We start from the raw sequence: 20,145 nt of genomic DNA on the forward strand, positions 1-20,145 counted from the left end.
TTACATGTGTATAATGCTGGGATGGGGAGGCCAGTAACTAATTTCTTTTGCCACTCATGTAGAAACTGGGCTAACCCCATTCTTTTTAAAAACTTCACCCTGGCAGTCGGGAGGATTTTAGGTTAGTGTGAAGGTATTTCCACCGAAAGTTCCTGGATAGCAATGAGCTAACGTTGGCTGATAGCAAGCTACTGTTTAAGCACCACATGGTACAGGTTAAATGTTAGAAATACAGGTGATTTTTCATCCTAGAAGAGTCCTGAAGAGTCTAGATACCTGGGCAATGCCTGTGCCCAAGAATAATTTGCCTCAACGAGCCCAGAGACTGAGGGGATGGAGTTGGCCTATGAGTTAGTAGCCAAGGTGCTAAAGTAACCACAAAGTTTCTTTCCTCCTGCTACCTTACTTCTTCCAAAAAGGGTCAGACATGAAGATCAACTCAAGAAGTAGGTGGTTTAGAGAAGGTTGTCCAATGGACACAGTCCAAGATGACCACATCTTGGAATTCTGAAATACAGACAGAGGTGAGAGGGGGAAGATCCTGGTGAGGAGTAAAACTTGAGTGGAATTTTTAAAGGGGGAGAAGATAAAAATGTATTTCACTAATGAAACAAATTTTTAAAACAACGAACAAATATAATCTAGGTGTTAAAAAATCAGTTTTATCTAAAAGCTAGCATCTAAAAGAATATGATTTCAATTTGGAAAAGTACCTTTCGGACCGAAACCTATAAAACTAATAATATAGCATATATAACTATTTTAATCTATGGGACTTAATATAGATTTATCTTCATTCTAAGGTTATGATGTTTTATTTGGACTTCATGAATCTTAATGATTCTTTTTCTTTATGGTTGATTAACATGTGAGTGATAAATAACTCTAGTCAGGGCCCTCACAAGAGGAAAAAGTTATGGACTATTAAATCAGATGCTAGAATATTCTTTCTGTACTTCCTGACATCATTAAGCAATCCTTTAAAGAGACTGATATAGGCATATAATTTAGAAAATTACTTTTAGGATATATGCATATAATTTAGAAAAATATTCTTTTGTGTTTGGAATAATTAGAGGGAAAGAGAGTCTAGAGATTGAAAATTACAAATCCAAAGCTTTGTGGGTTAATTTCTGATTCAACTGCTGCAAAGAAGTGACAGAGATGAAAGCATGGCAGTAAGAACCAATTCACTTGACATCTTTTACCAATATGCTCTTATTCAAGCTGGTGGCTACTATAAAAGGTTCCCCTAAAGATGTTTTTCTATTTCAAGAAAGCAATATTCCTAAGCTTTCTCCCCCTTAATATAAACTAAGGATGCCAAAACATTAACATCAGATGCCCAGAGGAGTTTTAGAAGGAAGGAGGGCTACTGAAACCTACAACCTATGTCATTCTCCCTGCAAACAAAGCAAGTATGATTCCTGTCCTATGTCTACAAAGAGTTTGGAAAGGATTTGTAGTCATTTCTGTAGAGAGCTTTCTAGTGTTATGAATTTCACCATGTACCTAGAACCCACATTCAAAGCAAAGGGCTACATGTGGTGTGTGAATTTGCCTCGTTGTGTATCTGGACTGCCATATAGTATCTATTAAATGAATTAATAAATATGGCATATGTAGCTGGGGATTATACAATTAAGTAAAACAGATATGGCCCTTTGTTCAAGGAATTAATTATCAAACAAATTTTTGAGTAGTTTTCCCCATTAACAAATAGAGTATTATAAACTTTCAAATTTTTTTTATGCCTAGTAGCTCTAAAGCAGTATAAAGTTATAATAGGTGTGGATTCATGAAATGATACCTGAGCAAAACACTACAAATTTCTTTTGATTGTATGATTTAGGTAGGGAGAGAAGAAAAGGATGAGATGATAGAATAGCATAAGATGACCACCTGGAACACTGTTTTGATATTTAATAATAACCATCACCTTTTAAAATGCCATCAACTCCTTTGGGGTGGAAATATCTACAAGCACTTGAAGGATTATCATGTAAAAGAGTAAGAATTAGACTTTTTTAGCTTGGTACCAATGACAGAAATGGAAACAATGAGTAGAAGTTTTAGATTTAGGCTTAATATAAGGGATTAATATATAGTTAATAAAAGTTTGTGTGTTTTTTTAAAACAACTAAAACTGTCCCAAAGCAAAACTCACTGTTTTAGCATGAAATGAGTTTTCCATCAGTGGAGGTCTTTTAGAGAAAAGCCTCTAGAGATCATCTAGTTCAATCCCTCATTTAAATCTGAGGAACCTAAGGGCCCAAGAAGTTATGACTTGCTTAGGTTCATACAGGTAGGATGCAGCAAAGCCAGGAAGTTAACTCAGGTCTTCCAACACCAAATCTGACCTCTTTATTAAAATGTGTGTAAATCCTACAAGTTTCAGGTGATAGCAGGAAGTCCACCCAATATTTAAAACATTGCTGATAAGTTTCCATGTAAAAAGGCCTGGTATTAGACTGAGTATCTGCTGCCTGATGACCAGCCTAACTAAATTAAAAGAGGGTTAGTAACCATTATGATGGTGATTAATATTGTAATCTACAGAATTTCTCAAAGATGCTCTATTAAGTAACAAAGAGGTTATGATCTTCATTGGTGGAGAAAGTATCCACAATGACAGAAATAATGAAGTTTGAATTATTTGAAGATGGTGGATTAAAGCCAGTGTACAATATAAAGCACATACTAATTAAATAGCTTTTAACAAATGTTTGTTGTAGGTGAGAATTTATTTATATGAATTCTTCTACTTTTCTAAAATGCCATTTTCACAGGAATGATCCCCCCTTATCCTTGGTCAAAAAAACCAAAACAAAACAAAAAACAACCAAAACACAAAAAATAGGTGGGACTGACTTCAACAAAATGTTTCAAAATTCAAAACAATAGTTTTCACACCAAACTGGTGATTAAATTCTATTTGGTATCAGAATACCTGTCTAACTACTGGCTCAAATAATCTGCGTGACCTTCAGCAAGTCATGACTTTTGAGGCTGTTTCTTCATCTGTAAAATGAGGGGATCGAAATAGATGATTTCTAAGCTCCTGTCCAGTGTTAGAAATTATAAACTATGAACTGTAAAGCACTGGTAAAAAAAATCAGTTCACATGCATATTAATATAATAAAATAAACAGTCACTTTTTGCTATTTCCATTTCACATTAAATCACTATATTTGACAAATACCAAAGAAAACTGAAGTTTTATTAATCATGACAGCAATATTACATATGCCTCTTTATATATAAATCCACAGAATATAAAAAATGTTCTTACCAACTAGGAACCTTTTTAATTATAAAATCATTTCAGTATGCTCTATTGAGTCAACAGTACAAGTAAATTAGTGCTTAAAGACTAGGACACAAAAATCCAATACAAACCTGCATCTCTCCTTTCTCACCAGGTTTTGCTGGTTTAGCAGCCTCGGTAGCAGAATTTTTCAAGCTCTCTTTACTACAGTGTAAAAGTACTTCTACAACATATAAAGGATCTAATTCACCAGAATTAGGCTAGAGAGAGACAGAGAGATATGTTAATGAACCAGATGTAACACTTACAAAATGACTAACATAAGTAGTTTTTAAACTATGGAAACCTGTGGCTTCTAAAAAGATTAATGCCAGGAGTGTATTTTTGCTCTAGTGAGCTATCCAGATAGACAGTACCATCCAAATTCCTGTCCTGATGATTACATTAAATTATAATTCTTTGACTATTATACTGTTCTAGCTAGATCAAATAATTGGGCAGGTAGCTCTATTAAGTTGAACTTTCCCTGATAACTTGGGGTCACAAATAATTTCTCTGGAAGGAGCAGTGCGTTTAAACTGACAAATTCCCAATGAACTTTGTAAAAGTTTGTGACTCATAATTTAGCTCAAAGTACTTCAGGCATAACCATATTTGAAGCATTCTAAGTTTAAATTTTCCATTTCTATTCCAGAATAAAACAAAACCTAGAAAATAGGTTCATAAATGAATTTTTAAAGATCTAAACATAAAAAATAATTTTGTTCATGTACAAGTTTTAAAATTATTTCTTCTCGGTAAATATTGCTATTAACCAAATGCTAAAATATCTTACTGAAAGAGGCACATATTTATAAATAGAAGTGAGTTTTTCATTGGGTTTTAAATTATTTTTAAAAGCTATAAAAAGATATACTTGAACTAATGACATTGAAAAGCATGGTAAGACTTCAAAAATGCTAGTGCTAACAAAAAAGTATGCTATTTGAGGACCATCTATAACGCTTAGTATAACATTCTTTATACAAAAGACAAATAATAAATGCTAATTACCAAAGTTATTTCTCTTAAGGTAAACCTTGTTTTCCCCTAAAAAGATATCACAAATGCAGTAACAATACTAAAACATATGTTTGATTTTTAGTGGCATGAAGGAAAATGATAACTTTTTATTATTCAAGTAATACATGTGCTAATGTTTCTTCTGGGTCCTTCACAGAAAACATTTCGTTTTTCTTGCCAAAAATAGCATTTATCAGCCAAAACAAAAGGAACAACAATTAATTACTGTACCATTTCAAAAAGACTTTTTATGGTAATAATAACCCGAAATTTAAAATGTGATTTAATGAAGAATGTTAATTTTTCATGTGGGACTATGCTGCTGGGAAAATTAGCAAAGCAGCATGCTTCAAGAAAAACAGAACTCAAAGCACATCTAAAAATGGTAATAACCTATGTAGACTATATGCCAAACTCAACAAATTTTTATAACAGTAAAAATAAATAAGCTTATAGCTAATGTTTCTGTGATTATCTAATTAGGAACGGATCACTTCTATTTATTTTATTATTTATTTATTAAGCTTATAAAATTCAAATATCTCGTACAAGCAGACGAACTCATCTGAAAATGAAATCCTTATGCAGTAAAGCAATTGCTAGATAGCCTAAAAGTTTCTTTATTTGTACTTAAACTCTTTTGATAATAAACATTTCAATATTTCCCCCAAACTGATTCAATTAGTATGAGAGCGCCCTCTAGATGTAGAAAGACCTCTGTCTTAGTGGATGATGATCTTCAGGAGTTATGACCCAAAATAATTCATCATCTGGACCTGGCCACCAACATTCCAATTACACGTTTCTCCAAACTTAGCAAGAATGATAACAGATACAATCTGTTGCCGGGTCCCTACTCGGTGTCTTTCTATCCTGGTAAGACTTGTCAAAATTTGTGCTGAGTTTACACGGACTCTGAGAATTCAGGGTTACCTTGGTTCTGAGGAGCATACCAATAAAACCTACATATATTAATTGACAAATAAAAATAATAGGAACAAAAATTTAAAAAAAAAGGAACATGAAAGAAATATAGGAGAAATATAGTTCATGTAATCCACTTATAATTTTAAATGAAAATTTTGTTTAATATTATAGAAGCATCAAAGTGGTTTAAAAATTCTTATTACCATCTATAAATTGACATGGGAATAAATAAAAAAATTACCTTCTAAGATACTTTATTACATCAGAAAGCCGTATATATTAACCTGATATAGGGATGTAGGGAGTATGATTATAAAGTCTCTGGTACTTTAAAAATAACCCTCTAAGAAAAACACACCTTAAACTGAATGAATGAAAAGCATTTATCGAGCACTTGCTATGTGCAAAGCACTCTCCTAAGAGAAGAGTCCCTGCTCTCAAGGAGCTCACACTGTAATGGAGATAAAATATCACAAAGAAGTTGTAGCTGCAAACTCAGTGCCAAGTTCCCAAGGTTCTTAGACTGAAGCAGCAAAGCAGATGGTAATGAATCTTCTTTAATATAATGTCTACCGATGAAATCATAACCATTTCTGACAATAAAACATCTGTTAGTGCTGAGGACTCTGGTAGTCTTCAGTGGCTGTGGCTTCAGCACCCCCAGGAGTATTGCTCAGGTTGCATTTCCATAATGGTTGCTTCCTGTGATGGTGACTGTGGAGATGGAAGCAGCTTTGGTGGTCTGGGGGTTCTCTCAGAGTTCTCGGGCTTCCCTGACTGATGGTGACAACTGCTGAGCAAATGGTATCAGTGGGGGATTTTCATGGTGACTGCTTCCCTAAATGAGGGCTGCTGAGCCTGTGCTCTTGGGGTCAGTTATTCCCAAGGCTCTAGGACTTGGGGTCCTGGGTGATAATCATTAGGGTTGAAGAAGAGGTGGTGGGATGGTGGTGATGGTACGTTGACTTTCCTGACATTATACTGCTTCCTAGGTCTCCCTCAGGGGGCTTTGCTTCTTCAGCCAGGCTAGTCCGCTTGCTTTGTGGGTGGCAATTGGTGGGGATAGCTGGCCCTCCTAACAGGAAGTGCCTACTAAAAATTTCACTTCTTGGTGTATAATATATAGACTGTCCAGCGTGGTTCCACAGGCATTAAAATTATGAAGTGTGTCCATTTGCAATTCTAGCACATAATTTTGAAAACCATACATATTTTCACAAATTTGCACTTAACCTTCCTTAAATGAAATCCTTGCTTCATTAGACAATAAAAATGGACAACTAATGTTTATTTCCTAAACATGAGGGAGAAGAGACTATGGATAAGTTTTAAATGTGGTACATTCCAATATTCTATATTCCTTTTAAATTATGCATCACGTTAAATTAAGCACCATGAATTCAAAGTCTATCCCCTATAAAGTGAAATTACTTTTCATTTTATAATAATAATAATGATAATTTATGCTCACTCAGCAAGTACTATATACCCCAACTCTGAAAAATTCTACTACCACAAAATCTTTGGATTAAGATTTTAAACCTTTTTTTTTTTTTTGCAGGGCAATGGGGGATAAGTGACTTGCCCAGGGTCACACAGCTAGTAAGTGTCAAGTGTCTGAGGCCGGATTTGAACTCAGGTCCTCCTGAATCCAGGGCCGGTGCTTAATCCACTGCGCCACCTAGCCGCCCCCGCAAGATTTTAAACTACTTTTAAAAGTCAATAAAAAGTCTGCAAGAGAGACAATTATCTGTAACCTTCACAAGGAAAAAATTGAGTTTACCAAAAGAAATAAATCCAAACAAAAAATTCTCTATTGCTTATATTATTTTACTTCCTGACTTTAAAGCACTAAAGGCAAAATTACTGTAAAAAATTTCCACGAGGTATCTGTAAACAAAAGCAAGCTAGCTACACCTCATCTCTGATGCAGAACTGATGAAAGTATATTGTATCTCCCATGAAAAAATAAGAGTTAATACTCTTTATTAGCAAAATTGTCTATTATGCACGAACAAATTAAGGAATAACCAGTTGTAGGTAAGCTATCTTGTCCATAACTGTAGAAGGACATTAGTTGTCAACTTTTCTACTATGAACAAAATAATTTAGCAGTTGGCACAGAAGTAAAAACTACTATTTCAAATAAACCTCCAAATGACAGATAAGTAACAAATTTCAATAATCTGTCTCCTGGAAAGTTGAAGTTGTAGATAGACCTATGGCAATATTGAGTGAAAACAAAGTGTACCCATATTGCTATTATTTCAACAGAATTTAAAACTTTTTAAAGGGGAAAAAATAATGCAAAAATTTCCTACGGGGAAAAGACAGGAGGAAAAAATAGTGAGGAGGAGAGAGCACTGGAAAAGCAATCAAGATTCCTGGGTCTGCTACCAGCCAGTTTTATGACTTTCAGCTATCTCCCTGTGTTTTTAATTTTTTGTAAGGAGAGGTGGTAAATTTGAAAACACGAATTACTTGTGGAAGAACTCCCTCTGTAAGACAAAACTACTGGGAAAACTATAAAGTATTTCGACATAAACGAGGTTTACACTAACATTATATAACACGTTATAATAAGTTCAAAATGGATAGGCAAACTAAATATATAGATCACAACACTGAAAATCAGAAAAGAATGAAATCAGATAAGGCTCACAATTATAACAGGGAGAATATTCTTAACACAAACAAGAGTTAGAGGCAATCATAAAGGATAAAATAGATAATTGTGATTAAATAAAATTAAAAAGCTTTTGCACAAACAGAATAAAGATGCAATAAGATGGAATATCATTTGCTGGAAAGGATAGGTTCATGAAATATTTTGGATAAGGGCCATATATTCAAGATCTACAGGAAGTTAACATAGATAAAGACCAAGAGCCACTCATGACTAGCTAAGTGGTTAAAGGATATAAAAAATTCTTAAAGGAAGAATTGTAAATTGTTAACAAATAATAATAGTACAATGCTACAAAACATTAAGAAAAACATAAATCAAATAACTGAGTTTTTACCTCACATTCAGCAAATTGTTAAATAGGACAAAATATGGAAAATAGTTGATGTAGAAGAGGCAGCAGAAAACAGGCAACCAATACAAAACAGATGAGCACTGACTGAGGAATGGGAAAACAAAGTGTGGTATATGATTGTAACAGATTATTACTAATCCGTGAGAAATGGCAAATAGAATACAATAACTGCAGGATTATAAACAGAAAGAAAAAAGGGATTATAATAATTGTTACTGACCAAAGGAAAAAAAAAAGAGTTGGGAAAAATACTTCTCCTTCCCCCCCCTTTTTTAAATAGAGAAGGGATACAACTAGAGTGAATCACTGCATAAACTGTCAGACATACATAATGTGTTGATTGATTGAACTTTTTTTCCCTTTCTCTTTAAAAAATCTTTGCTATACAGGAAGGCTTGCCAGAAAGGGGAGGGTTTTGGAAATAAAAGTGATATAAGATGTAAATAAAATTAAGATTTCAAAAGTAAAATTCAGAAGAGGAAATCTGAGAAGAGGAAGTATATTTATACTGACCACCTCACACACTATCAGCAGCAAAGTTGCTCTAAGGATCAAATATTGCATCAAAAGGTGGTAAAGTGGGGCAGCTAGGTGGCGCAGTGGATAAAGCACCGGCCATGGAGTCAGGAGTACCTGAGTTCAAATCCGGCCTCAGACACTTAACACTTACTAGCTGTGTGACCCTGGGCAAGTCACTTAACCCCAACTGCCTCACTTAAAAAAAAAAAAAGGTGGTAAAGTATTTGCACTTTGCAAACCTTAAATAATTCCATAAATGATATCATTAATGTATGTAAAATCATTTAAAAATAATCAAGCATCATGTAAATGTAAAGCATTTATTTAAAGGATTTTTTCTCTTACTAAAGAAATGGTAACAAATATTTCATATATTCTTAAGAGTATGGTAAGATGATATCAATCATGAATGAAGATGCAATTGAAAATGTGATATTAATTCCTTATCCAATGCAAACTGCTTTAACATTTCAAATTCTATTCAAATATTACCAGGTCAAATTCCTATCTCAAATTTTAATTATTGTAGAAATATTTTACTTAACTAGGGCTAATTTGGGGGGCTAATCTGACTGGGGTACTTAATCTGGGACTTTTGACTAACTGGCTATCTGACTGCTATTAACTTAGTAGGGGCTGTTTATAAAGTTCCACCACACTGCTCCACTCCCAAACTGATAAGCAAAAGATTAAGAAGCCTTTTAACTAAATTGTCAAAGCAGAGTTTATTTATGAGATACAATTTTAAATTAAGAATACAGGGAAATAAAATGTACAACCTGACTGCATTCCTGCAAGTCTCTTTCCACCTGCTGAGCCTGGAACTTTTTAAATACAATTAATGGCCATTGCTGCCTCTTGCCCTAGGGTATGTTCCACTTTCACTGCCCAGCTCCTTTCTTCTAACTGAGAGGCCCTTTCACTTTGTCTATCCCCCTGTGTCTAACTCTCTGTACTGCCACTGCTGAAACCCTGTGTTTCTCTCTCACCGACCTCTCCTTCTGTTCTCCTAGTGCTCCAGTGTCCTTTTGTTCTCTTAATCTTCGCTTTCTCCAACCTGTACCCTCTGCTGACCACTTCTGTGCTCTTCACTGCCTCCTGTTCTGTCTGTCTGTCTGCTCCGTCAATCTGCCCTCTGCTGCCCCTCTAATCTTGTCAGCCCCCCTTGCTGTCTAACTCCCAGGTCTATATATATCTTCCTTCTCTCCATTCAAATCTCAGGGCATCCTGTGCCCCCCACACACCCCAAGATAATCTGCCAGCCAGGGCTGTGGCTGGGGGGACGGGGACATTCAAGTGTCTCATGCATACCATACCCAGGGCTCCAGGGGCCCATGCCCCCTGCTGCGCACCTAGGACCTCAGAATAGGCTACGTCAGAGCCCAGCCTGGATGAGATGAGGATCTCTGGGATAGATCCACTCAGGGCGGAGGGAGCTGGGGCTCCCTTCCACCAGCTGTCTGACCTGGTGTCTTGTACAGCCCACAAGGCTTTTTGGCTCAGCTGAAGCAGAGGGGGAGGGGCACCAGCCCCTCCAGGGCAGAAAAAACCCTGAGGGCCTAAGGCTTTCTAATCCTAGCCCAAAGGTAGGGTGCCCAAATCAAAATAAATTTCCACATTATCATGAACCACCTCTAGCTTTAGGAAAAACTCTGACCAATGTAGTGACCAGCCATAAAATCAGAGGGCTGATGATGAAGCATGCTGCCCATTTCCTGGAGAGGTGATAAATTCAAAATGCTCAACAAGATACACGTTTGTATACAACCTATAGGATAATCTACTTTGACTATTACCTATTTATTTGTGGTAGAGAGAGGCTTATAAACTGAAATTTCATCAACTTTTTTTAAAAAGAAGAATAAACGAAAAAAAAAAGAAGAAGAAACGGATGAATATCAAATTTTAGTATAACTTCTCTTAGGACACAACACTAATTTCTACTTTATATATGAGAATTTTAAAATGTTTCCTAAATATCAGAGAGAGCCAGAGATTATTCCTTTTTCTACTTCTTCCCTTATTTTCTACAACTTAAATTAATAAGAAAGCTTAGAGAGGCGGTGAGCTCTCGAACTCATGACACAATTGCTCCAAAAAAACATCCAAATAATGCCATAGGACAATGCCTGGAACAGCAAAACCCACAGAGGAATGTGCTGAAATCATCTTCTAACCAAGAAGATTTGGAAGGTCAGAAGGAGGGAGCTGCTATGCTGAGACAGGAGTGGAGCCCAACCCCAGTCACCCTGACACATCCAGTCCCAGGAAGGCCCCACTAGAGAAGGAGACCCCCAGAGCCTCTGAATCAGCTGAAGCACCAGTGTCATCTGGAACTAAGCTCACAGTCTGGTGAGAGGGCTGAGCCCTGGGCAGGGGGGAGACTATAGGGGTCTATGCTGGTGCTGAGGCAGAACTTGGGTTTTTCACCCCTGCTGAGAACCAGGAGGTAGGCTCGAGTAGCAGTGGCACAGGTGGGGGAGGGGCACAGGCTCCCTGGAGCTGACAACCACAACACACAAAGCTGGTTGAATAGCAAGTTGGTCTGGGGTCATCTACGGACCAGGGAACAGGCCAGGTGAGTGAAGAACCTGATCTTCCTTAAATCATACCACCTGGGACTTCTGAAGCTTGGGATAGGTCAGCCGGGAAACAGTGCCCCCCTTAAAGGAGATAAAAGTCAAGTAAAAGGCAAGATGAGCAGACAGAGAAAGGTGAGGACCATAGAAAGTTTCTTTAGTGATAAGGAATAGCAAGGTACACCCTCAGAGGAAGATGTCAACATCAGGGCCCCTATATCTAAAGCTTCCAAGAAAAATATAAATTGATTTCAGGCCATAGAGGTGCTCAAAAAGGACTTTGAAGATAAAGTTAGAGAGGTAGAGGAAAAAATGGAAAGAGAAATGAGGGTGATGCAGGAAAGACATGAGAAAAAAGTCAACACCTTGAAAAGCCAAATGGAAAAGCTCTCTGATGAAAACAATTGCCTAAGAATTAGGATTGAACAAATGGAAGCCAGTGACTTTATGAGAAACCAAGACACGATAAAAAAGCTTAGACAAGAATTCAGGTCTCCCAATCATTTCTCATGGCCAATACTTTCTCTAGCCTCCATAACATATTTCAGTTCTAATTTTCATCTGGAAATCAGAGGACTATCATTAAAATATTCTATGATTGAAAGGGAAAAGTAATTTTAATAGAAATAGAAAATTTCAAGTTTTACAATTTTTTGGGAAAACAACAAAGTTTGTATGAGTATAAAATTCAATAAGGTAAAAAATAAATCCCCTACATTAAAATTTTCAATAATATTTTTCTTCTAAAAATGTTGGTTATTGACCAAATTTAAAAAATTGAAACCATAAGATTTTCATGCCTGAATTAATATTTGATTAGTCACTTATACCTATTTTCCTAATAAAAAGTAATCATTTTACCTTAACATTTGATTTCTTGGAGAAATTCACCACCACTCCCCAACCAAAATCATCGCCTTCATTCTTCACCTGAGAAGAAAGTAAATTTATGAGAAAAATTTTTATAAAAATTTCACAACTCTATTATCCTTAGTATACTTTAGTTGTCTATATAGCTTGGATTTCAAACAAGTGTAGACATCTGATAAAAAGACTTGCCCCTTTTGACCCATTTCTCTTTTTATTCTAGTTGAATCAATTTTGTTCTTGCAAAGCCCTTTCAATTTCATGTAAATGAAATTATTATTTTTCTTCTGTAATTGATTTTCTCTTTTTTCTGGTTAAGAATTCAGCCCCTAACAAGAGCTGTGAAAGGTAACCTTATCTTCCTTTATTCTTACTTTTAAATAATATAATATTTAATATTCATATTATACAGCATGTGAATTTATTGTCCTATATAATATTAACAGTTTTATAAGAACCTAATCTCTGTCTGATGTTTTTCTGTGACTCTTATCTAACAGAGAATTTTGTCCTAGTTAATTTCTGTTCAGGAATTTACTGGAACATTGAGGTACTGAATTCAATTTCTGATTCTTCTTTGTCCTATTTTTCAATCTTATATTTTTTTAGAGAGACAATATGGAGGGAGAGATTGAAAAATGTGGAAGAGTGGGGATGATACTGGTAGGACCTGCTGGAGGAGATAGAATGGAACTGGATCACTTGAACAAATAGAGAATTAGGAATAAGCCTTGGTAAGGACTCATGTCACTTCATCATGCACACCAGAGGTGAAGAAGGAGAGTGGCAGAAGGCACTTGAGTGATAGGAGGTGAGGAAGACAAGAGTTAGTGGTGAATGGTCTCAAGTCAAAGGGAAGGTTATTGTTTTTTGAACTGGAGGTTTTCCATATCCCAGCTGGTAGATTAAACTGGCTGCAGGAGGGAGAAGATGTCATGTTAGTACAGATGCAAGTGGTTGCTTTGGGGCAGATGAAAGATACCCGGGCCTGGCATTCAGCAGCCTTTCCTTGGGGGATGTGCTACACTAATAAGAGATAGAAGGCTCAGGGCACCAGTCCACCTAAGGAGGCTGGCTATGAGGCAGCAGCAAAAAGCGGTAGACTTCTGGATAGATGGAAGACACTCAGACTGATTTAAGTCTACATTTTGTCAGAATGCTTCCTAGTTTTCCCAGCAGTTATTATCAAATAGTGAGTTTTTTCCTAAGTAATTTATGCTTTCAAGTTTGATTGGGGGGGGGGCGGGGCAATGGAGGTTAAGTGACTTGCCCAGGGTCACACAGCTAGTAAGTGTCAAGTGTCTGAGGCTGGATTTGAACTCAGGTACTCCTGAATCCAGGGTCGGTGCTTTATCCACTGCGCCACCTAGCTGCGCCCAAAGTTTGATTTTTTTAAAATAACAATTATTGAGTCCCACTATTTCTGATTCTTTTTTGTCTATCTAGTTGGTCCTATTGACACAATTTACTTTTTAAAAAAACCTTTTCTTTTCTTTCTTTCTTTTTTTTTTTTTGCAGGGCAATGAAGGTTAAGTGACTTGCCCAGAGTCACACAGCTACTAAGTGTTAAGTATCTTAGGTTAGATTTGAACTCAGGTCCTCCTGAATCCAGGGCCAGTGCTTTATCCACTGCATCACCTAGCTGCCCTGATGTAATTCACTTTTTTTTTTTGAGAGACAATGGGGGTTAAGTGACTTGCCCAGGGTCTGAGGCCAGCTTTGAACTCAGGTCCTCCTGACTCCAGGGCTGGTGCTCTATCCACTGCGCCACCTAGCTGCCCCCGTAATTTACTTTTTTAAAAATTAGAAGCAAATTATTTGTGATTGCTATTTTTAAATGTAGATTGAGATCTGGAATCACTATTCCCCTTTCATTCCGGTTTTTAAAAATTATATTCCTTTATTTTCTAGATATTTTCTCGTTCCAAATCAATTTATTACTATCTTATCCATATTTGTAGTTTACTACAGAATTAAATACATTAACCTTGGTAACATTGTTATTTTTATTAAATTGTCATGTCCCAGGCATGAGCACTGACTATTCCTTCAGTAATTTAAACAACTCTTTAAGCAGCATTCTGTAACTGAATCTACACAATTGCCAACTGTGCTTTGATAGACTCAGAAATAGTTATATATTTTATAGTTATTTTGAACGAAATTTATTATATAAAAATGTTATCCAATTTTATATCAAATATGATATTTGATATCCAATTCAAGATGTTAATAGGCAAGTGGAAATATCAGACTAGAGATCAGAAAGATTAGGGCTGGAGAAGTAGATTTTAGAATTAAATTATCATCACAGAGATGATAACTGAATCCATAACGGCTGATATCACCAAGTGAAATAGTATTAGGAGAAAAGAGGACCCAGGACAGAGCTCTGTGGAATACTCATGGTTAGTTGGCATGACCTTTCTGAAGATCCAGCAAATGAGACTGATAAGGAGACATCAAATAGGTAGGAGGAGAACCAAGAGAGAGTTGTCAAGAAAATCTAGAGAGAAGAGAGTATCAAGGAGAAGGTGACTAACAGTATCAAAGGCTGCAGACGGTCAAGAAAGATGAGAACAGAGAAAGGGCCAATAGATTTGGCTATGATGAACTCATGAGTAACTTTGGAGACAGTAGTTTCAGTTGAATGATGAAAGTCAGGAGCCAGGCTAGAGAAAGTTAAGAAGAGAGTGAAAGAAAAGGAAATGAAAACAGGCTGACATGTTAAATGACTTGTCTAGAGCCACAGGACTAGTATCAGAGGAAGGATTTGAACTCAGGTTTTCTGAAAGCTATTCCAACACTATCCCCTATGCTACATAGCTGGTATTTACTGTTCTATAAAAGTTTGCTAAAATCCTCCCACACACACCAAAATATTTATAGCTGGACTTTTTTGTAAGAGCAAAATTTTGGAAACAAAGTAGATTCCATTGATTGCAGAATGGCTAAACAAAATGTAGCAAGCAAGTGATGGTGAAGCTAATGGACCATTACTGTACTGTAAGAATTATGAATGCAACAAATATAGAAAAGCATGGGAAGACTCGCATGAAAGGAGGCAAACTGTTAGGCAGAAGAAGGAAAGCTATATACACAATAACTATAGCAATTTAAATGGAAAGAAGAACAATAATAACTGAAAGTGAATGCTGTGAAATTACGATAACCAAACTTGACTTCAACAAATACCTATGAGAAGGTTCCCCCTTCCCCTTCTTTGCTGAGGTGGGAGACTAGGATGTGCAATCCTAGATATAAAATAAGACCTTTCTTTGATAGCTTTGTTGAACTTCACTCCCCCTCCTCCTTTTATTATCAAGTACAGCTCTTCAGAAAGGGAAGGGGTATGAATACATTAGAAAAAGTATATGATATAAAAACCAAAGTTATCAATAAAAGTTTTTAAAAATTAAAGGCTAATGTTTCTACATATATTAATAATTACTAAAACTATAGGGGATTTAATAGGCAAAAGTTCTATTTTTGCCCTTATTGAACAGGTTCAAAAATCATTTATATCTCTCTCTCTAGAACCTCTTATGAGAAAGGGCATTTCATTACTAAGATTATGGGTCATAATCTTCATTTAAAATGAAAATTTGGGAAGTAATTAAGAGAACTTACCTTTACCAGTCGTCCTGGCTGCAAAAATGGTAAACAGTACTTTGGTTTGTGAATATATTCTTCAATCTCTTTAGCCAATTTGGCAAGCTGCTGTCTTATTTTGTAGTAGATAACTACACTTTCTTCATTGGGAATTGCTATTGCATTGTACTGTGCTTCTAGTTTCTTTACCTCTGTAAATTAAAACATGTACTATATGAAATAATGAGCGGGGAGAGAAACATGTAAGACACATCTATATTTTTTATTTCTTTCACTGGGAATCATTCAATTCAGCAAACTACTATGGGAAAATACTATATATAAGGTATTGACCTAGGAGTTTGGAATACAAAACCAGAAATGAAACAAACCCTGGGCTATACTTTACATTGGGAAGTGGGAATGGAGAGACACTGGTATGTATAATACCAAGTAATTTAGGAAAAGTAGTAATACCTTGGGAGGAATTAGTGAATGCTTTAGACTGGAGGTGATTCCTGAACTGTCTCTTGAAGTCAATTTACAATATATGTTTTTCAAAAATAAGGGAACAGAAATGATCACAAATCTATACTCTGATCATCCCACAGCTTTATATCTTTTTCTCTACCCCTTTGGAAAAGAAGTACAACTGTTAACCCTCCTCCCTGGGACCCATTACAAAATATCACTATGCTTCATATTAAACTATGTTACCAATAGTAACTCCTGTTAGTTTTTGCCTTTGTAGGTTAAAAGACGAATTTAACACATCTTTTTTGACACTACTTTCCCAAAGAGAATCAATTGTTTTTTTAATGGAGTCATTATTTGACACTTGAATTCTCATTAATATTCATGTGAAAGTCTTAATTCCAAAACTATTACTTTGCTTTCGGTTGACAGAAAACTTGATTTGTTGTTTTTCATGTAATAGAAGGAACACTAAATTTAGAGTCAAAACGCCTAGGTTATTAAGTCTAGGTCCAGCTACTTACTATTCATGTGAATGGTCAAATGACCTCACCTTGCATTCTTCATCTATACAAAGAGGGTATGATTGCCAGGGTCCTTTTTAGCTCTAACAGGCAAAAACCTATGAATTTTATCAACTATGTGACAATGGCACTGTCTGGCTTGCTTTTATCTGTATCCCCAGCACTTAACACTGTGCGTGGCACCTTACTCTAAGTGAAGTCCTCTAGGAGTAATCCTATTCAACTTTTTTTTCTCCATGGGATAGCTGTGTCTGGTGGCTTCAAAATATTAAAAGGAATAGTTCTGACCACTTTTAAGAAAGAAATATTAAAAATAAAGAATGATTGGTCTACTTCAGAAGAGATCCTGAGTTAATGAGTAATGAAACAACTGGAAGTCACAGTCATTTTCCCTTCTTGCATTTTCCCTAATATCTCACCAATGGTTAAAACCTAAGGGTAGGGGCAGCTAGGTGGGCGCAGTGGATAGAGCACCGGCCGGCCGTGGAGTCAAGAGTACCTGAGTTCAAATCTGGCCTCAGACACTTAACACTTACTAGCTGTGTGACCCTGGGCAAGTCACTTAACCCCAATTGCCTCACTAAAAACAAAACAAAACAAAACAAAAAAACCTAAGGGTATAGAACAAAGGTTCATAATCTTTTTTGTGTCATGGACCTCCATTCCTCCAAATTTATCTGTTTCACTAAGCCTTTAATGAATAAAATAAAAAAACATGGGGTCACAACTGAACCAATTAACTGAAATGGCTAACAAAATATTTTTAAAATAAATTTATGGTTCCCACTGAAATCTATCCACAACCCCTTTGGGCCTAGTTAGGAACTCCTGATATAGAGGAAAGTGAAGTAATAAGGGTACTCTGTTGTATTGATCCTTAATGGACTTATACCCATATGTATACTTTCATATTTATTTAATTTCAGCCCCTAGGAAAAGTAGATGGAATTAATCTTCTTTCCATGACTCGCTTTTAAAGGAGGAAATAAAATCATTTGTTTATTTACTTTTTTGGTCAGCACCTCATTTGTTATTAGACAATATTAGCCTACTGAGTTGACAAACAATGAAAAAATGTATTACTGCATGATTTGTCTCCTTTTTGGCATTTGACAGATTCAGGCTACACAGGATCCAGATCCAAGGAAGAATATCAAACTTAACCTTGAAAACAAATGCTATGGGTCTCCTTGTGCAATGCTTTTCTTAGGGGAGAAAGAATAATAACTATCCTGTAGCATGTCAAATTATTACTGTGTAATTATTTTTCTTTTATTTCTTATGTTTACGACAAAGCTTCTTAGCAAATACAGCAATGAAACTACAGAGAAAGCTTCTTTTATCAAGTTACCTTAGGTTTAAAACAAAATAATACATTAGAAACTCTCTCTGAGTTGCAAATGTAGCCAAACATTAGTTATCTTGCTGTTTAGTCTTAAATATAAATTTAGTTTTATGAAAATAATGTAACGAGATGATTTCATACTTACTCTCTACTACTCCTGGAATAGCTCTGTAGTGCTGAAACTGATAAAAGGATTTTTCCAACATGTATTCAGGGTTAATTTCTTCTACACGCAACAAGTTCAAAACCATGTTGTAGGTCAAATGAAAAGCACTATTGAGAGGATCAGCTGAGCCCTAAGAGAGAAAGAAGACCAAATAAATCCTGTCAGTTTTAAAAATAAAGCTACAGTAAAATTTTCAGCCAATCACTGACAGAAAAGCTGAACATTTAAAATGTATATCAAATTATACTGTATAATCAAGCCTACATTTAAGTGTTTTCTTTTAGATGAAAACTATATAGGTGGTGCAGTAATCTATATGTCATATAGATTAAATATATTATAAATATATATTAAACTATATAGGTAGTGTGTTAATAAAGACTCCCACATATCTGTAATCTCTTTGATTTCAGAATTCTCTTTATAAAAGTACAAAGAGTCCTCATATTTGGATTAATACCATTATTTACTGGCTTCCTAACTCCAATATTACCTCTGCAAATCCATTTTACATATGACTACAAGATTAATCTTCACTCTGTAAGTAAAGGTCTGACCACATCACTCTCTACTCCCCCCCACCCCCAATAATAATAAAAGAACAGCATCATTCTCTATTGCTCCCCTGCTTCATGAATTCTATGATCTAGGCAAACCAGCCTCTTGGTGTCCCTCATATAACATTCCATCTCCTATTTCTATGCTTTTGCATTAGCTAGCCCCATGAGTGAAATATATTGTGTGATAAAATAAAATAATTATTAATAATGAATTTTGGGGGGGAGACCCACAGATCAGTTCCTCAGTCCTTTCTCCCCCCTACTCAAGAAAGTTCAGATCTTGCATGGAACAAAAGAAACCAAGATAGACTCTTTTGTCTATCTTGGACCACACCTAGATACTGGACTTTGCCATAGGCAACTTGAGTTAGGGTTTTCTCCCTGATGTCATCTGTAGAGTTCATTTTAATTTAGACCACCCTGAAGTCATGTTGACCAATGGAATTGAATGATGTTAACCAATTACCTTTGATCAATGTATGACCTGCCTCTATCAAAAGATAAAAACTGGAATGCACGCTTGCGCTCCCCTGCCTCCCCTTCCTGCCACTTGTCTGTCTCTCTCAAGGCACAAGACCATGAGAATGTAGGGAGACATGCAGTCAATCCTTTACTGATATATTATATTAATAAAATAATAATATGCTTCCAAAACTAGTGCAATAGCAATTATTTATAAAACCGTTTTAGCCCAATTTTAAAAAAAACACAATTGCTTCTTCATTTTTGCCTCATTGATGAAGCCTTTTCCGCCAATACCCTCCCTCCCATAATAAGCATATAATTATTTTGCATTTTTATATACACAATTATACATACATGTCATCTGCCCCAGTGAATCATAAGCTCTTTGAACAAGGACTAATTTTATTTTTGTATCCCTGGTGCTTAGCACAGTGTCTGACACATAGTAAGACACCAAATAAATGTTTATTATCAATTCACATACCTCTGCAATCATATTTAACCTCTCAAAAACTTACGTTGGCTTTCTATTCCCTAGCAGATTAAGTCCAAACACCCAATTTAGCACTTAAGATCTTGGACACAAATTCCATTCTTTTCTCTTACAACTACCCAATCTGAAAGCTCTGCCTGATTTCCCACTACCATCCAAAGACAGACTCTAAGCTCATGCCTGACTTCAAAGCCAGGGCTTGATAAATTCCCCTGTGACAGAATGTCTTCACCTCTGCTCTCTATCTCCTCCATGAAGCTTCC

The 20,145-nt window shown here is 35.9% G+C and overlaps 1 protein-coding gene across 1 annotated transcript in view; it reads right to left on the reverse strand.

Moving 5' to 3' along the window:
- Positions 1–20,145, reverse strand: part of MTREX (Mtr4 exosome RNA helicase) — a 92,188-nt gene that overhangs the window by 28,692 nt on the left and 43,351 nt on the right. Inside the window, exons 16-19 of the mRNA XM_043976883.1 lie at positions 18,344–18,494; positions 15,895–16,067; positions 12,259–12,327; positions 3,401–3,529 (exon numbers count right to left, since the gene is read on the reverse strand). Of these exons, the coding sequence (XP_043832818.1) occupies positions 3,401–3,529; positions 12,259–12,327; positions 15,895–16,067; positions 18,344–18,494 (522 nt within the window). The remainder of the gene's footprint in view (positions 1–3,400; positions 3,530–12,258; positions 12,328–15,894; positions 16,068–18,343; positions 18,495–20,145) is intronic.

Source organism: Dromiciops gliroides, chromosome 1 (assembly GCF_019393635.1).
Source record: "Dromiciops gliroides isolate mDroGli1 chromosome 1, mDroGli1.pri, whole genome shotgun sequence".
Lineage (NCBI taxonomy): Eukaryota > Metazoa > Chordata > Mammalia > Microbiotheria > Microbiotheriidae > Dromiciops > Dromiciops gliroides.